The sequence below is a fragment of the Diabrotica virgifera genome, chromosome 10, assembly GCF_917563875.1.
Source record: "Diabrotica virgifera virgifera chromosome 10, PGI_DIABVI_V3a".
In the NCBI taxonomy this organism is placed as follows: domain Eukaryota; kingdom Metazoa; phylum Arthropoda; class Insecta; order Coleoptera; family Chrysomelidae; genus Diabrotica; species Diabrotica virgifera.
The window spans coordinates 154,850,328-154,862,912 of NC_065452.1; the positions used below are offsets into that span (position 1 = coordinate 154,850,328).

A 12,585-nucleotide genomic window follows, 5' to 3' on the forward strand; every position below is an offset into this window, starting at 1 on the left:
ATTATATCTCTATGCGTGTAGCATGACATGGCCAAAATATTCAAGTTTTCGATTTTTTACTGATGACTTCCGTAAATTTCCCATCCAATGCAAAACAACGCGGTTACGAACTCTCTCCACCCAACTTATTCGTAGGATTCTCCGATATACCCAGATTTCAAAGACTTTTAGTTTCTTGAAAAGTATATCCGTTAAAATCCTACCATCGACACCGTACAAAAGAGTAGAGAACACAGACATAATATCTCACTAATCTAATTTTCAGATTCAAAGTAATATTGTTTCCACATGAGAGTTTCTTTATCTTAAAGAATGTAGCTCTGGCCTTCTCTATACGTATTCTAATTTTTGTGCTGATGTCCAATTCTCATTTACATTACAACCAAGGTAGATGATACTGTTACTTCTCTCCAGTTGTTTACCATAAGCTGTTACCACTTCCGGTTGTATTGGCATCTTACTGACAACCATCACTTTGGTCTTTGTGGTGTTTAGCTTAAGTTCCTATTAATTACAGGTATTAATTAGGTTATGATAATCCTATTAATCAAATGTTGAAGTTTTTCAGAATTGCTTGCAATTAACACTGTGTCATCGGCATATCTCAAATTATTAATATTGACGCCATTCATTTTGATATTACATTGAACAATATCCACTGCTTAATTGAAAAAAAAAACTCAGAATAGATGCTAAAATATTAGTGGAGACAAAATGCAGCCCTGCCTTACTCCTGTTGATGTAGTAAAGATTTTTAATAATGCGTAGGTCTTTACCATCAATATCCACCTGCTGAAGAATGGCAATCATTTCAGTATGTTTTACTCGATCAAAGTCAATAAAACACATACAGGGTGAGTCATGAGGAACTGTACATACTCCTACCTCGTATAGAGGCCCCTATGGGGAATAACAAATGACCATTAAAAAGTGTCTGCTCCCATTGTTTAATAATATACAGGGCGAGTTTCGCATTTTGACAGAAATTTATATTCGTCATAATTTTTGAACGGTCAGATCGATGTGTCTCTTATTTTGGTCAATCGTTACACTATTACCACCTAATCAACTGATTTATTCAAACTAGAAAAAAATCAGGTCCGGCTTTAAAAAATTAGTTCGTTTGGGTCTTAGGAAAAATTTCAAGCTGTATACGCTTTTTAAAAACTCTAATATTAATTTTACAAATTAGACAAATAGGCAATTAAAATGACATATTTATTTTTTCCCCACACGATTACTTAATTTTTTATAAAAAAATCAAATTTGACTATGAATTAAAAATTTGGTAAAGTGAACCATAGATTTGAAAAAAAATTAACTTTTATTACAAAAATTAATTTTTATAAACAAATATTTGATTTATGTTACCACCCATTCAACTGATTTATTCAAAATTGAAAAAAATCAGGTCCGACTTTAAAAAATTAGTTAGTTTGGGTCTTACAAAAAATTTCACCCTGTATACGCTTTTTGAAAACTCTAATATGAATTTTACAAATTAGACAAATAAGCAATTAAAATGGCATATTTATTTTTTCCCCACACGATTACTTAATTTTTTATTAAAAAATCAAATTTGTCAAAATCGCAATTTTACCATAAAAATAAAAAAAATTAAACAACGTTTTTCTTAAAATTAAAAGTTTCACCATTTTTTTTTCTATAACACGTCTAGATCTAAAACTCCCCATAACACTTCTCTTTGGACTTTATAGTTTAACATAGACGTGATCAAATAGATAAATTTTAAATTTTTTCACTTAATTTTTGCGATTTAACTTTGCAATTCACAAAGCTGCACGTTTCATTTTTAAAAATTCATAACTTTTATGAGAAGAAGACTGAAAGTATACAACAATTATCATAGTCTTCACAATGGTAAGAGATATGTGCTGTAAAAATTTCAGAAAAAAATTAAAATGGAACGTTGTAGCGAGTTAAACCGTGATTTCATCTTTTTTTTTTATGTTTAGGTTAAAATTCCGATTTTGACAAATTTGATTTTAAAACAAAAAAATTAAGTAATCGAGCGGGGAAAAAATAAATATGCCATTTTAATTGTCTATTTGTCTAATTTGTAAAATTCATATTAGAGTTTTCAAAAAGCGTATACAGAGTGAAATTTTTTCCAAGACCAAAACAAAATATTTTTTTAAAGTCGGACCTGATTTTTTTCTAGTTTGAATAAATCAGTTGATTGGGTGGTAACATTAACTAATATTTGTTAAAAAAAAATTAATTTTTGTAATAAAAGTAAATTTTTTTAAATCTATATTTCACTTTACCAAACTTTTAATTATTATTCATAGTCAAATTTGATTTTTTTATAAAAAATTAAGTAATCATGTGGGGAAAAAAATAAATATGCCATTTTAATTGCCTATTTGTCTAATTTGTAAAATTAATATTAGAGTTTTCAAAAAGCGTATACAGGGTGAAATTTTTTCTAAGACCCAGACGAACTAATTTTTTAAAGCCGGACCTGATTTTTTTCTAGTTTGAATAAATCAGTTGATTAGGTGGTAATAGTGTAACGATTGACCAAAATAAGAGACACATCGATCTGACCGTTCAAAAATTATGACGAATATAAATTTCTGTCAAAATGCGAAACTCGACCTGTATATTATTAAACAAGGGGAACAGACACTTTTTAATGGTCATTTGTTATTCCCCATAGGAGCCTCTATACGAGGTAGGAGTATGTACAGTTCCTCATGACTCACCCTGTATAAACCGGATATCCGACATCTCTGCATATCTGTGCTACTACCTGAATACTAAATAGTGCTTCTCTGGTTCCAAGGTTATTGCGGAATCCAAACTGCGTATCACCAAGTTAGTTGTTCTTCTATTTTTTTGGTACATCCTAGCTAGAGTGCAAAATTCGTAGAGATATCTTTAAAACATGATTCATCAAGCTGATGGTTCTTATCCCAAAGATCCCAAAAACCTCCTAGTAATCTGTTTGCATAAATTTAGTGTCGAAAACACTCGAAACTTCAGATGACGTGCCTTATCAGTGAACCCGGGCACAGATGCTCCAGAGGTCGGTTCTGATGGCGTATTCGTGTTCAGCGACCCCAAAATCCCCCGAGTAACAAAATCTGGCCCTTAATAAACTTATTTTGACATGTTCGTGTACTTTTGGATGCTTTTTGTGTACTTCAAAATATGCATCTGTACTTTATGCAACATCTGTACTTTATGTAACATATGTACTTTATGCAACTATGCATTTCCACCCACTTTTGCTGCAAGTCTCTATGTGTTGTATTTAAAAATCGATTTATTTTGTGCTAAATGCCCTGGTCTAATGCCTGCTTTCTTTTATTAAATCCTCAGCTAATTTGACTATACATATAAGGAATTTTTGGTAGTAATTTTCACACCAAACTTTTCTTCTACTTCTTCTTTAGTACCTTGTCCGGATATTGGCGATCATCAAGGCTATCATGGTTGTAATCAGTAATGGTTTTTCTTGGACCAGTTTAAAAGTGTTACTACTTTTTTCAGTGAGAAAATGTGATACTGAATGAATAATATTGAATGATAGTAAATTTTATTTTTTAACACTGAGTATGTAGTCTTTTTCTATTTTTTAAGAGAGCTAAGATTTTATAATTGAAAAGATACTAATAGCGTAAATATAAACATTGTAAAAAAAACTGATTCTGGCCGTTATGACCAATGTTAAAATTATATTGCACAACAGTTTTTTGCAAAAAAATTATTTTACTTTATAGAATACTACCAAGAGTACCATCTCACGAAGGAGCTGGCCATAAACTTGATGTACCTGAAAAATACGTCGAATTTGAAGTCAAAGAACCATACATATACCAATTATGTGCTAATCAACTACAAATCTTGAGAAAGTTAGCTTTGTTGAAGTTGACTTCTCATATGGAAAAATACTGTCCTGGGAACTGGGATCTGTCGAAGTTATTCAAAAAGAATAAGCCTCCGCACTATAATGGTAAGTGTTAATAATATGTTGGTATAAGGAACATGCGATGTTTTAGTACTATATAGATTCATATACAATAGAGCGAGATCCCAAGGCCCCAGACCTTATTTATTTTACAATATTAATTAGTTCCATCAAATCAATACAAAAACCATATTAATCAGTTCCAGAAAAATTCATGTTAGTAATAGCTACTTCTTCTTTTGGCATCATAACCCTGGATGGGTCTTTGCCTGTCTGGCTATGTCTTTCCATTCAGATCTCTCTTATGCCCTTCTCCTCCATTGTCTTATGTTCATGGTTTTCAGATCGTCTTCCCCGTCATCCAACCATCTCGTCCTGGGCCTTCCTACCGGCTTCCACTGTAATATCTTCTTTGTCGTTTTCGTATCTTCTTGTCGCTGAACATTTTCCAACCATGACAGTATTTGACTTTTCACAAATCTTACAATAGCATACCCTTCATTCAGTTTGATAACCTCGTCGTTTCTCCTGATTCTCCATGCGCCGTCTTCCTCTTGCACCGGGCCATATATTTTTGCTTCTCAGTATCTTTCTCTCGAATGTCCTGAGTTGGGCTTCATCTTTTTTCGTCATTTCCCAGGTTTTCACAACCATAAGTTACTACGGGTCTAATCAAGGTTCTGTAGATAGTCATTTTGGTTCTATTGTCTAATAATTTCGATGTCATCAACCTTTTGTTAGCATAGTAGGTACCTACGAATTCCACTGGCGATACGTGCATTAATTTCGCTACTTACAGAATTCTTCTGATTGATTTCTGTGCCCAGATATGTGTAGGCATCCACACGTTCAATAGCGTAGTTGTCTAATTATTAAGAATAAATAATTTAAACACCAATAAAATAAAAATCCAAAGAGGCGTTAGACAGGGCTGTGTCTTGTCGCCATCACTGTTTAATGCATACTCAGAAGAAATATTCAAAAAAGCATGAGAAGATGAAGTAGCAGGCATAAAAATAAATGGCCTACCCATATGTGAAATTAGATACGCCGATGACACAATACTAATAGGACAAACTATTACAGATCTACAAAGAATTTTAGATAAGGTTGTAGCATCGAGTGAAGAATTTGGTCTGTCACTAAACATAAAGAAAACAAAATTCATGGTTATATCAAAGAAAATATTAGAAACATCAATCTACACGTAAATAATAAGACGATAGAACGGGGAGAATTATAACTATTTAGGGACAAACATTCGTGAAACAAACGAGTATACAAAGAAATCCGAATTAGAATAGAAAAGGCTAGAAGTGCATTCACTAATATGAAACAAATAGAAACAGTAGAGACCTCAGCCTAAATCTTAGAAATTGAGTACTATAATGTTACGTATTTTCTGTTCTTTTGTATGGTGTGGAGGCATGGACTCTTAATAAACAATTCGTCAATAGATTGGAAGCATTTGAGATATGGAACGAAGAATGCTGAGAATCTCCTGGACAGACAGAATAACCAATGAGGAAGTACTAAGGAGAATACAGAACAGCAGGGAGATACTGGATTCCATCAAAATAAGAAAACTTCAATACTTGAGTCATATAACACGTGGTGACAGATATGAACTCCTAAAATTAATTATGCAGGGAAAGATTCAAGGAAGGCGCAGCATAGGTAGGAGAAACATGTCCTGGATGAGAAATCTCAGAGACTGGTTTGGATGCAGCTCAACTGAACTGTTTCGGGCTGTAGTGTCAAAATTGAGAATAGCAATGATGATTGCCAACCTTCGTCGCGGATTTGGCACTTAAAGAAGATATTATTTTCATTCCCAGGTGTTCTTTTGATGGTCATTTACTTAGTTTTTGTTTCGTTTATTTTTAGCCCTCTTTTATGTACTTCAGGATCAATTTCCTTGAACGTTTCCATTAGTCGTGGCTTGCTTCTACTAATAATGGTGACATACAGTAGGAAAAATGAAAGAATACCCATGAACGAACATATAAAACACGCTGTATTTTCCTGTCACCGTTTTTCAAAGCCTCTCTTTTTTCCTTCTGCATATTCTAGTCGCTTGTATTCTCTTTTCGTTCTAAATTTCTCTACTATTTCTTGTGTTTCTTTGGAGTTGGTTAAGCCTACTTTGCCTTTTTTCCTCTACTGCAGTTCTGTATTCTTCATCATACGATTCCGCATTTCTTTGCCTTTTGGCTTTTCCGACAGTTCCTTCTTCCTCTATGATTCGGTTGATTTGGAAAGTATTTGAATAGTCTTGTGCCTTTGTTGGACTTTTGAATCCTTCAACATTCCATTTTTTAACTTGGCTTTTTCTCTATTTTGCCTTTGTTAGTAATAGCTATTGAAACTATAAAAGTAGTCTAATGTCACATTTATAAGCATTTAATGTCAAATGCATAGCCAACTACACTGCGCATAATTGAAAGTCAAAAAATGCCCAATAACAACCCCATAAAACCTACCAATTTTCATTTGCATATCTCAATCGGTTTTAGAGCAAGAAATAAATCGTCAGTTTGTAAGAAAAAATTCGAAATCCCGTATCTTGAACTACCCCTTAAATTCTGTCGCACTTATTTAGAAAAACCAGGATTGATGAAGAACATGGCTAGTTGTTAAAGTCTCTAACTTTTTATTATCCAACATAAGCGAATGACTAAAAAGGAGAATGTTAAGAAAACCTGAGACTATATGTAGTTATATTTTAATTTCAGTATTTTATAAAGGTTGATTAGTACACCCGGTGTACAATGACAATTTACCTGTCTAGCAACAATATTATTACAACGATATTGTTAAAGAATAAAACATATTAAAAAAATCACTTAAATCGGACAACAGATTTAGGAAATTCGAGACATCAAAAATGACCAATTTTTCGGGGTGCACGTTTTCTCTGACGCGCAGTGTAGATAGTGTGTTTTTATTCATATTTTACACACAACAATCTTATGTACATAGGTACCTATTATTTAGAGGTATTTTGATAACTCATACAATATTAATAAATTAAGGATCAGTCTACATTCTACATTAATATGTACATTTTTTTCGAAAAACTGTTTTTGATTGAAAATTTTCAAGGCTAACCTAATAAAATGTCACGTAATTGATGTCGCAATTAGGTAATGTTTGGCTTAAAGAATCACGAATAACTCACAAAGCAATTATGTATAGGGAACGCTCAAGAAATAAAAAAATACCATTAAATAGGATTTCATTACAATACTAAAATACAGGGTGTTCCATTTAAGAAAACTCAGAAAATAATCATTTCGAATTTCGACCGACCGTATATACCAAAATTAAACATTTCGCCATATTAATAATTTTTAACAATAGTAGAGTGTATTAAAAATCATTCAACATTATTTTATTGTCTGATCACTACAATTCTACAGGGTGTGAGTGTGAATGTTGTTTCGATATAACATTGCAAAATCTTGTATTTCAAGAACGAAAACATCGAGGAGAATCCAAAAATGTAAAAATATGTACTTAGTCCATTAAAAAAAATAAGATTTTTTGTTCCTGCCAATGTGAGTGGCCCTGTATATTTGAAAATATTTTTAAATTATGCTCATATCTATTACTTTACTTACTTTACTCCTCTTGATTCCATTTGGAACATAGGACCTGTACAGTCCCACTCCATTCATCTCTGTTTCTGGCAAGGGCTTTCACCTCTTTCCATGTTAACCCGTTGTCTTCTAGCTCTCTGGTAATATTCCTTTTCCAGTATGTCATTGGTCTGCCTTGTTTTCTTTTTCCAGTTGGTTGGTAACCCAGGGCTTGTTTGGTTATATCATCTTCATTCTTCTTTAATGTGTGTCCAATAAGCTTCCATGTGCGTCTATTTATCGTTTTGGCTACCGGCTCTTGATTAGTTTTTCTCCAAAGTTCCTTGTTACTTATCCGATTTGGCCAATATACTTATTTGTAATATTCGTCTAAGGCATCTATTTACAAATGTTTGAACCTTTTGTATAATCTTTTTCTTTAATTTCCAAGTTTCTCCTGCATATAGCAAAATGCTGTATTGTAAAAATTGTATTAAATATCCTAATTTTGGTTTTGGTTGTTAATTTATTGGACTCCAATGTTTTCTTCAGCATATAGAACGCATTCTGGGCTTGAGTTTTCCTTCCATTAATTTCTTCTTCTATTACACCGCTAGCGTCACTTATGCTTCCCAGATAGTAACTTCTATACATTTTCTACTACTTCTCCTTCAATGAATATCCCCATTTCTCTCTAAGTATATATCTCCATAAGTTTGGTTTTTGTTAAATGTTAATCTCTCCATCCATCCAATGGCACTACAGCCCAAATCGAGCCTTGGCCTCCTTCAACAAGCTTCTCCAATCATTTCGATTTACCGCTGTTCTTTTCCATGAACGCGTTCCCAGGAAGTTCGTGGCATCCTCATCGACTTCGTTTCCCATCTCTTTTTAGGTCTTCCAACAGGTCTTCTTCCCTGCATTCTTGCATTCAGCAATTTTCTGGGGATTCTATTCTCATGCATGCGGACCACGTGCCCTGCCCACCGTAATCTCTGCAGTTTAGTGTATTGTGCTAGAGGTGGTTCGCTATATTGCTCGTATATTTCTCTATTATACCTAATTCGCCAGTTGTTATTTTCACTTATTGGGCCCAGTATCCTACGTAATACTTTTCTTTCAAATACATCTAATGCATTGGCAGATTTCTGTGTCACCACCCATGTTTCGCAGCCATAACTTACTATGGGCCTGATTATTGTTTTATATACCCGGAGTTTTGTTTTCCGGTGTACGTCTCGCGATTTGAATATGTGGCCCATCGCGAAATAGGCTTTATTTGCAGCACAAGCCTTCTATTTATTTCCGGTTCTTCTGCACTGCTTGCAACCAGATCCATTCCTAGGTACGTGAATCTATTCACATGTTCTATATCGTCAATAAAGTGTTGTTGCGCCGGTCTATTTGATCTGGTTTGTATGAGTAGTTTTGTTTTATTTGTGTTTATTGCTAGCCCTACTGCTTCTGCACTCTGTTTCAACTCAACGTAGGTTTCTTCCGCTGCATTCATTGTTCTGCTCATTATGTTTATATCATCTGCGTATGCTGCTAATTGGGTAGATTTGTTTGTAAGTATGTTATTCCCGCTCACCGTCAACCGTCTAATTACATATTCAAGAACAAGATTAAAAAGCGTTGGAGCCAGTCCGTCGCCTTGTTTCAGTCCTTGCGTTATCGTAAACGCGTCAGTGATCTGTCCTTGAATACATACCTGTGCTTCTGTTTCTGTCATTGTCATTTGCACTAGTCGTATTAATTTTGATGGTATGCCAAATTCTTCCAATATATTAGGTAGAATTGTTCTATCTATTGAATCATAGGCTTGTTTAAAATCTACAAAGAGATTGTAAACGTCCATGTCATATTCCCATGCTTTGGCTAGTATTTGTTTAACTGTAAATAGTTGGTCAATGGCAGATCTATTTTGCCTAAACCCTGCTTGATATTCCCCGATGATTTTTTCCGTGAGAGGTTGAAGTCTTCGATTAAGGATGTTTGTGAATATTTTGTATCCCGAACAAAGTAAAGAGATGCCTCTATAATTCTGACACAACAGTTTGTCTCTTTTTTTATGAATAGGGCAGATTATACTTTTCTTCCATTGTTGGGGGATTTCTTCTTCTATCCATATCTCTCGTATTAGCTGGTACATCTGTTGTGTCAAATTCCTTCCTCCTTGCTTGAGTAGTTCTGCCGGTATTTTATCTATTCCCGGTGATTTATGGCTTTTTTGTATGTGGATTGCCGTTTGGACCTCCTCTAGCGTTGGGGGTCTAGTTAATTCATTTTCTTCTCCATCTTCCCCCAGCTCTTGTTGTTGTATCTCCTGCCGTGCCTGCTGCTGCCTCTGTTGTTGTAATGGTGGTTGTGCCCCTTTGTTTAATACTTCCTTAAAATATGTCATCCAGGTTATCTTAATTTCATCCATATCGCTAATGATTTCACCCTTCTTATTTTTGTAGAGGCTAGTCTTCGGTTTGTATCCCTGTCTTAAATGTTTAATAAGTTGGTATGCACTACGTGTTTCGTTTTCCTTAAACTCCCTTTCTATGTTCAGTATCCGTTGGTTTTCGTACTTTCTCTTTTTATGCCTGCACAGTTTATCTGCTCTTCGTCTTTTGTTCTCAAATTCTGTTTTTCTCTCTCTAGTACGTCTGAGTATGTAATTATTATGTGCTTCTTAAATGTTAATCTCTAATCCTATCTTTCTTGCTCCTTTTGTCACCTTTTCTGTTTTTTTTTCTGCATATGTTGTCTTTTTTCGGACACCAATATCCTCCGCAAAGTCTAGATCTTCAAGCTGACCGAAAGCATTTCATCTAATTTCTGTTTGATTTTTCGTGCTTTCTTCATGACCCAGTCAATTAAGATCAAAAATATGGTTGGATATAAAATACACCCTTGTCTGATTCCACTTTCTATGTTGATTGGGTCTGTAAGTTTCCCATTGTGCATTATTTGTGCGCTATAATTTTCATAGAACATTTTGATGATTCTTATGTGTTTTAATGGAATCCCAAATCTTTTTAATATTTCCCACATTTTTTCTCTGCTAATCCGGTCAAAGGCTTGTCTAAAGTCAATGCGATTTATATAGATTTTGCTCTGCCATTCTACTGTTTGTTCTACAACGTTTCTTAATGTATTAATATGATCTGTGCATGCTTTATCACTTTTGAAGCCCGCTTGGTTTGGTCTTAACAACAGGTCTATAGTTTCTTTCATACTTTCTAGTATCATCCTTGTCATGACCTCACTCACTGTAAATGGTAGTGTCATTGCTCGCCAATTGTTGCAATTCGTTAGATTCTTGGGTATTTTTACAGCTATACATTTTTCCAATCATCAGGTATTCCTCGCACTAATGCCGCACCCTGTATGTCTCCCGCATGATACATACGTTACATAAGTTTTCTTCTTTTAATAAAAAATTTTAAAAATCACTTTTTTTAGATAAAAACATTTTTGGAGCACCATTGGCAATAATCTTTCGAAGAACTGGAAAATTTTTACCTGTTCAAATAGAAGAAGCCATGCTATGGCTTGAAGAAAAGGCCTCGGACGAGGTAGGGATATTTAGAACATCGGGTGTAAACTCCCGAATCCAAGAGTTAAAGGACAAAATAGAAGCAAATCAAAGAATTAAGTATCGTGATCAACATTATAACGATGTTACCAGCATGTTCAAGCTGTACTTCAAAGAGATACCTGGAAAACTGCTAACGAGTAAATTATCCGAGACATTCATTTTAATATTTCAGTGTAAGTAAAAATGTTATATTACAATATACTACCCCTAAAAGCTATATACAAGTTTAATCTGTGTTATGTTTTTCTTCTTCTTCTTCTTCTTCTACAGTTGCCTCTTTATTACAGTTGCCTCTCCTTTATTTTTTGCCTCCACCCTTGTTTGTCTGTGGCTGCTCTTCTCCATACAGGGACTTCTAAAACGGCGTCGCTGTTTACTGTGTCTTCGCAGCGCTTTCTTGGCTTTCCAACTGGTCTCTTTCCCTGCATTCTACCATTCAGTGCTCTTTTTGGTAGTCTATCCTCTCCCATTCTTATCACCTTTCCGATCCATTGCAATCTTTGTATTCTAATGAAGGCTGACAGGGTGTTCATTTCTTTATAAAGTTGATAAAGCTCGTTGTTGTATCGACTTCTGAAGATTCCGTTTACCCTCACAGGTCCTAGTATTTTCCTCGGTACTTTCCTTTCGAATGTGCCGAATTTGTTTTTGGATGTTTCTTTCAGTACCCATGTATCACTGCCATAGCATGGTATTGGTCGAATTAAGATTTTATAGATTCTCATCTTTATATTTCGATGGACACTTTTAGACCGAAATATATTTATGGGAGAGGGCAAAATAAGCTCCGTTTGCCTGCGTTATTCTTTTACGTATTTCTCCATCGTCTGACCCGTCGGCATATATTTCTAATCCCATGTATTTCAAACAGTTTCAATGTCATCTTCATCTAAAATGATTTGTGAGACTATATTTCTTCTCGTTTGTATCATTATTTTTGTTTTTTCTGTGTTAATTTCCAGACCTAGCCTTTTTGTTTGCTTTATTAACTGTGCGTATGTTTCCTGTGCTCCTGTTGATGTTCTATTCATAATATTAATATCATCGGCAAAATCGGCCAGTTGAACCGTTCAAGCGGCCAGTAGGTTTCCTCGTTTATTTTGCATTTTCCTAACCGTATACTCCAGTGCCAGATTAAGCAATGTTGGGGCCAGCCCATCTCCCTGCTTCAGTCCCTGCAAAATTTTGAAAAAGTCTGTCCGGTGGTTTTGTATTCGTACACATGCCTGAGTTTGAGTTTCATCCATTGTGGCTTTAATGAGTCTTATTAGCTTGTGTGGTATTGCCAATTCAGCCAATATATAGTATAGTTCGTTTATTTTGACTGAGTCGTATACCTGTTTGAAGTATTTTTGTTATGTTATCAAGTTTAAATAACAGAACGTTTTTTTTTTCTATTAGAGTAGTGTGTATTTGTATTCAGTGACCCCAAAAACCCCCGGGTAAACTGGTTGCATCAATTTAATGCCGAAAACCCT

At 34.5% G+C, this 12,585-nt stretch overlaps 1 protein-coding gene across 1 annotated transcript in view; it reads left to right on the forward strand.

The window, feature by feature from the left end:
• Positions 1-12,585, forward strand: part of LOC114325440 (rho GTPase-activating protein 7-like) — a 68,061-nt gene that overhangs the window by 9,069 nt on the left and 46,407 nt on the right. Inside the window, exons 3-4 of the mRNA XM_050641268.1 lie at positions 3,750-3,982; positions 10,972-11,280. Coding sequence (XP_050497225.1) covers positions 3,910-3,982; positions 10,972-11,280 — 382 coding nt within the window. The 5' untranslated portion in view covers positions 3,750-3,909. The remainder of the gene's footprint in view (positions 1-3,749; positions 3,983-10,971; positions 11,281-12,585) is intronic.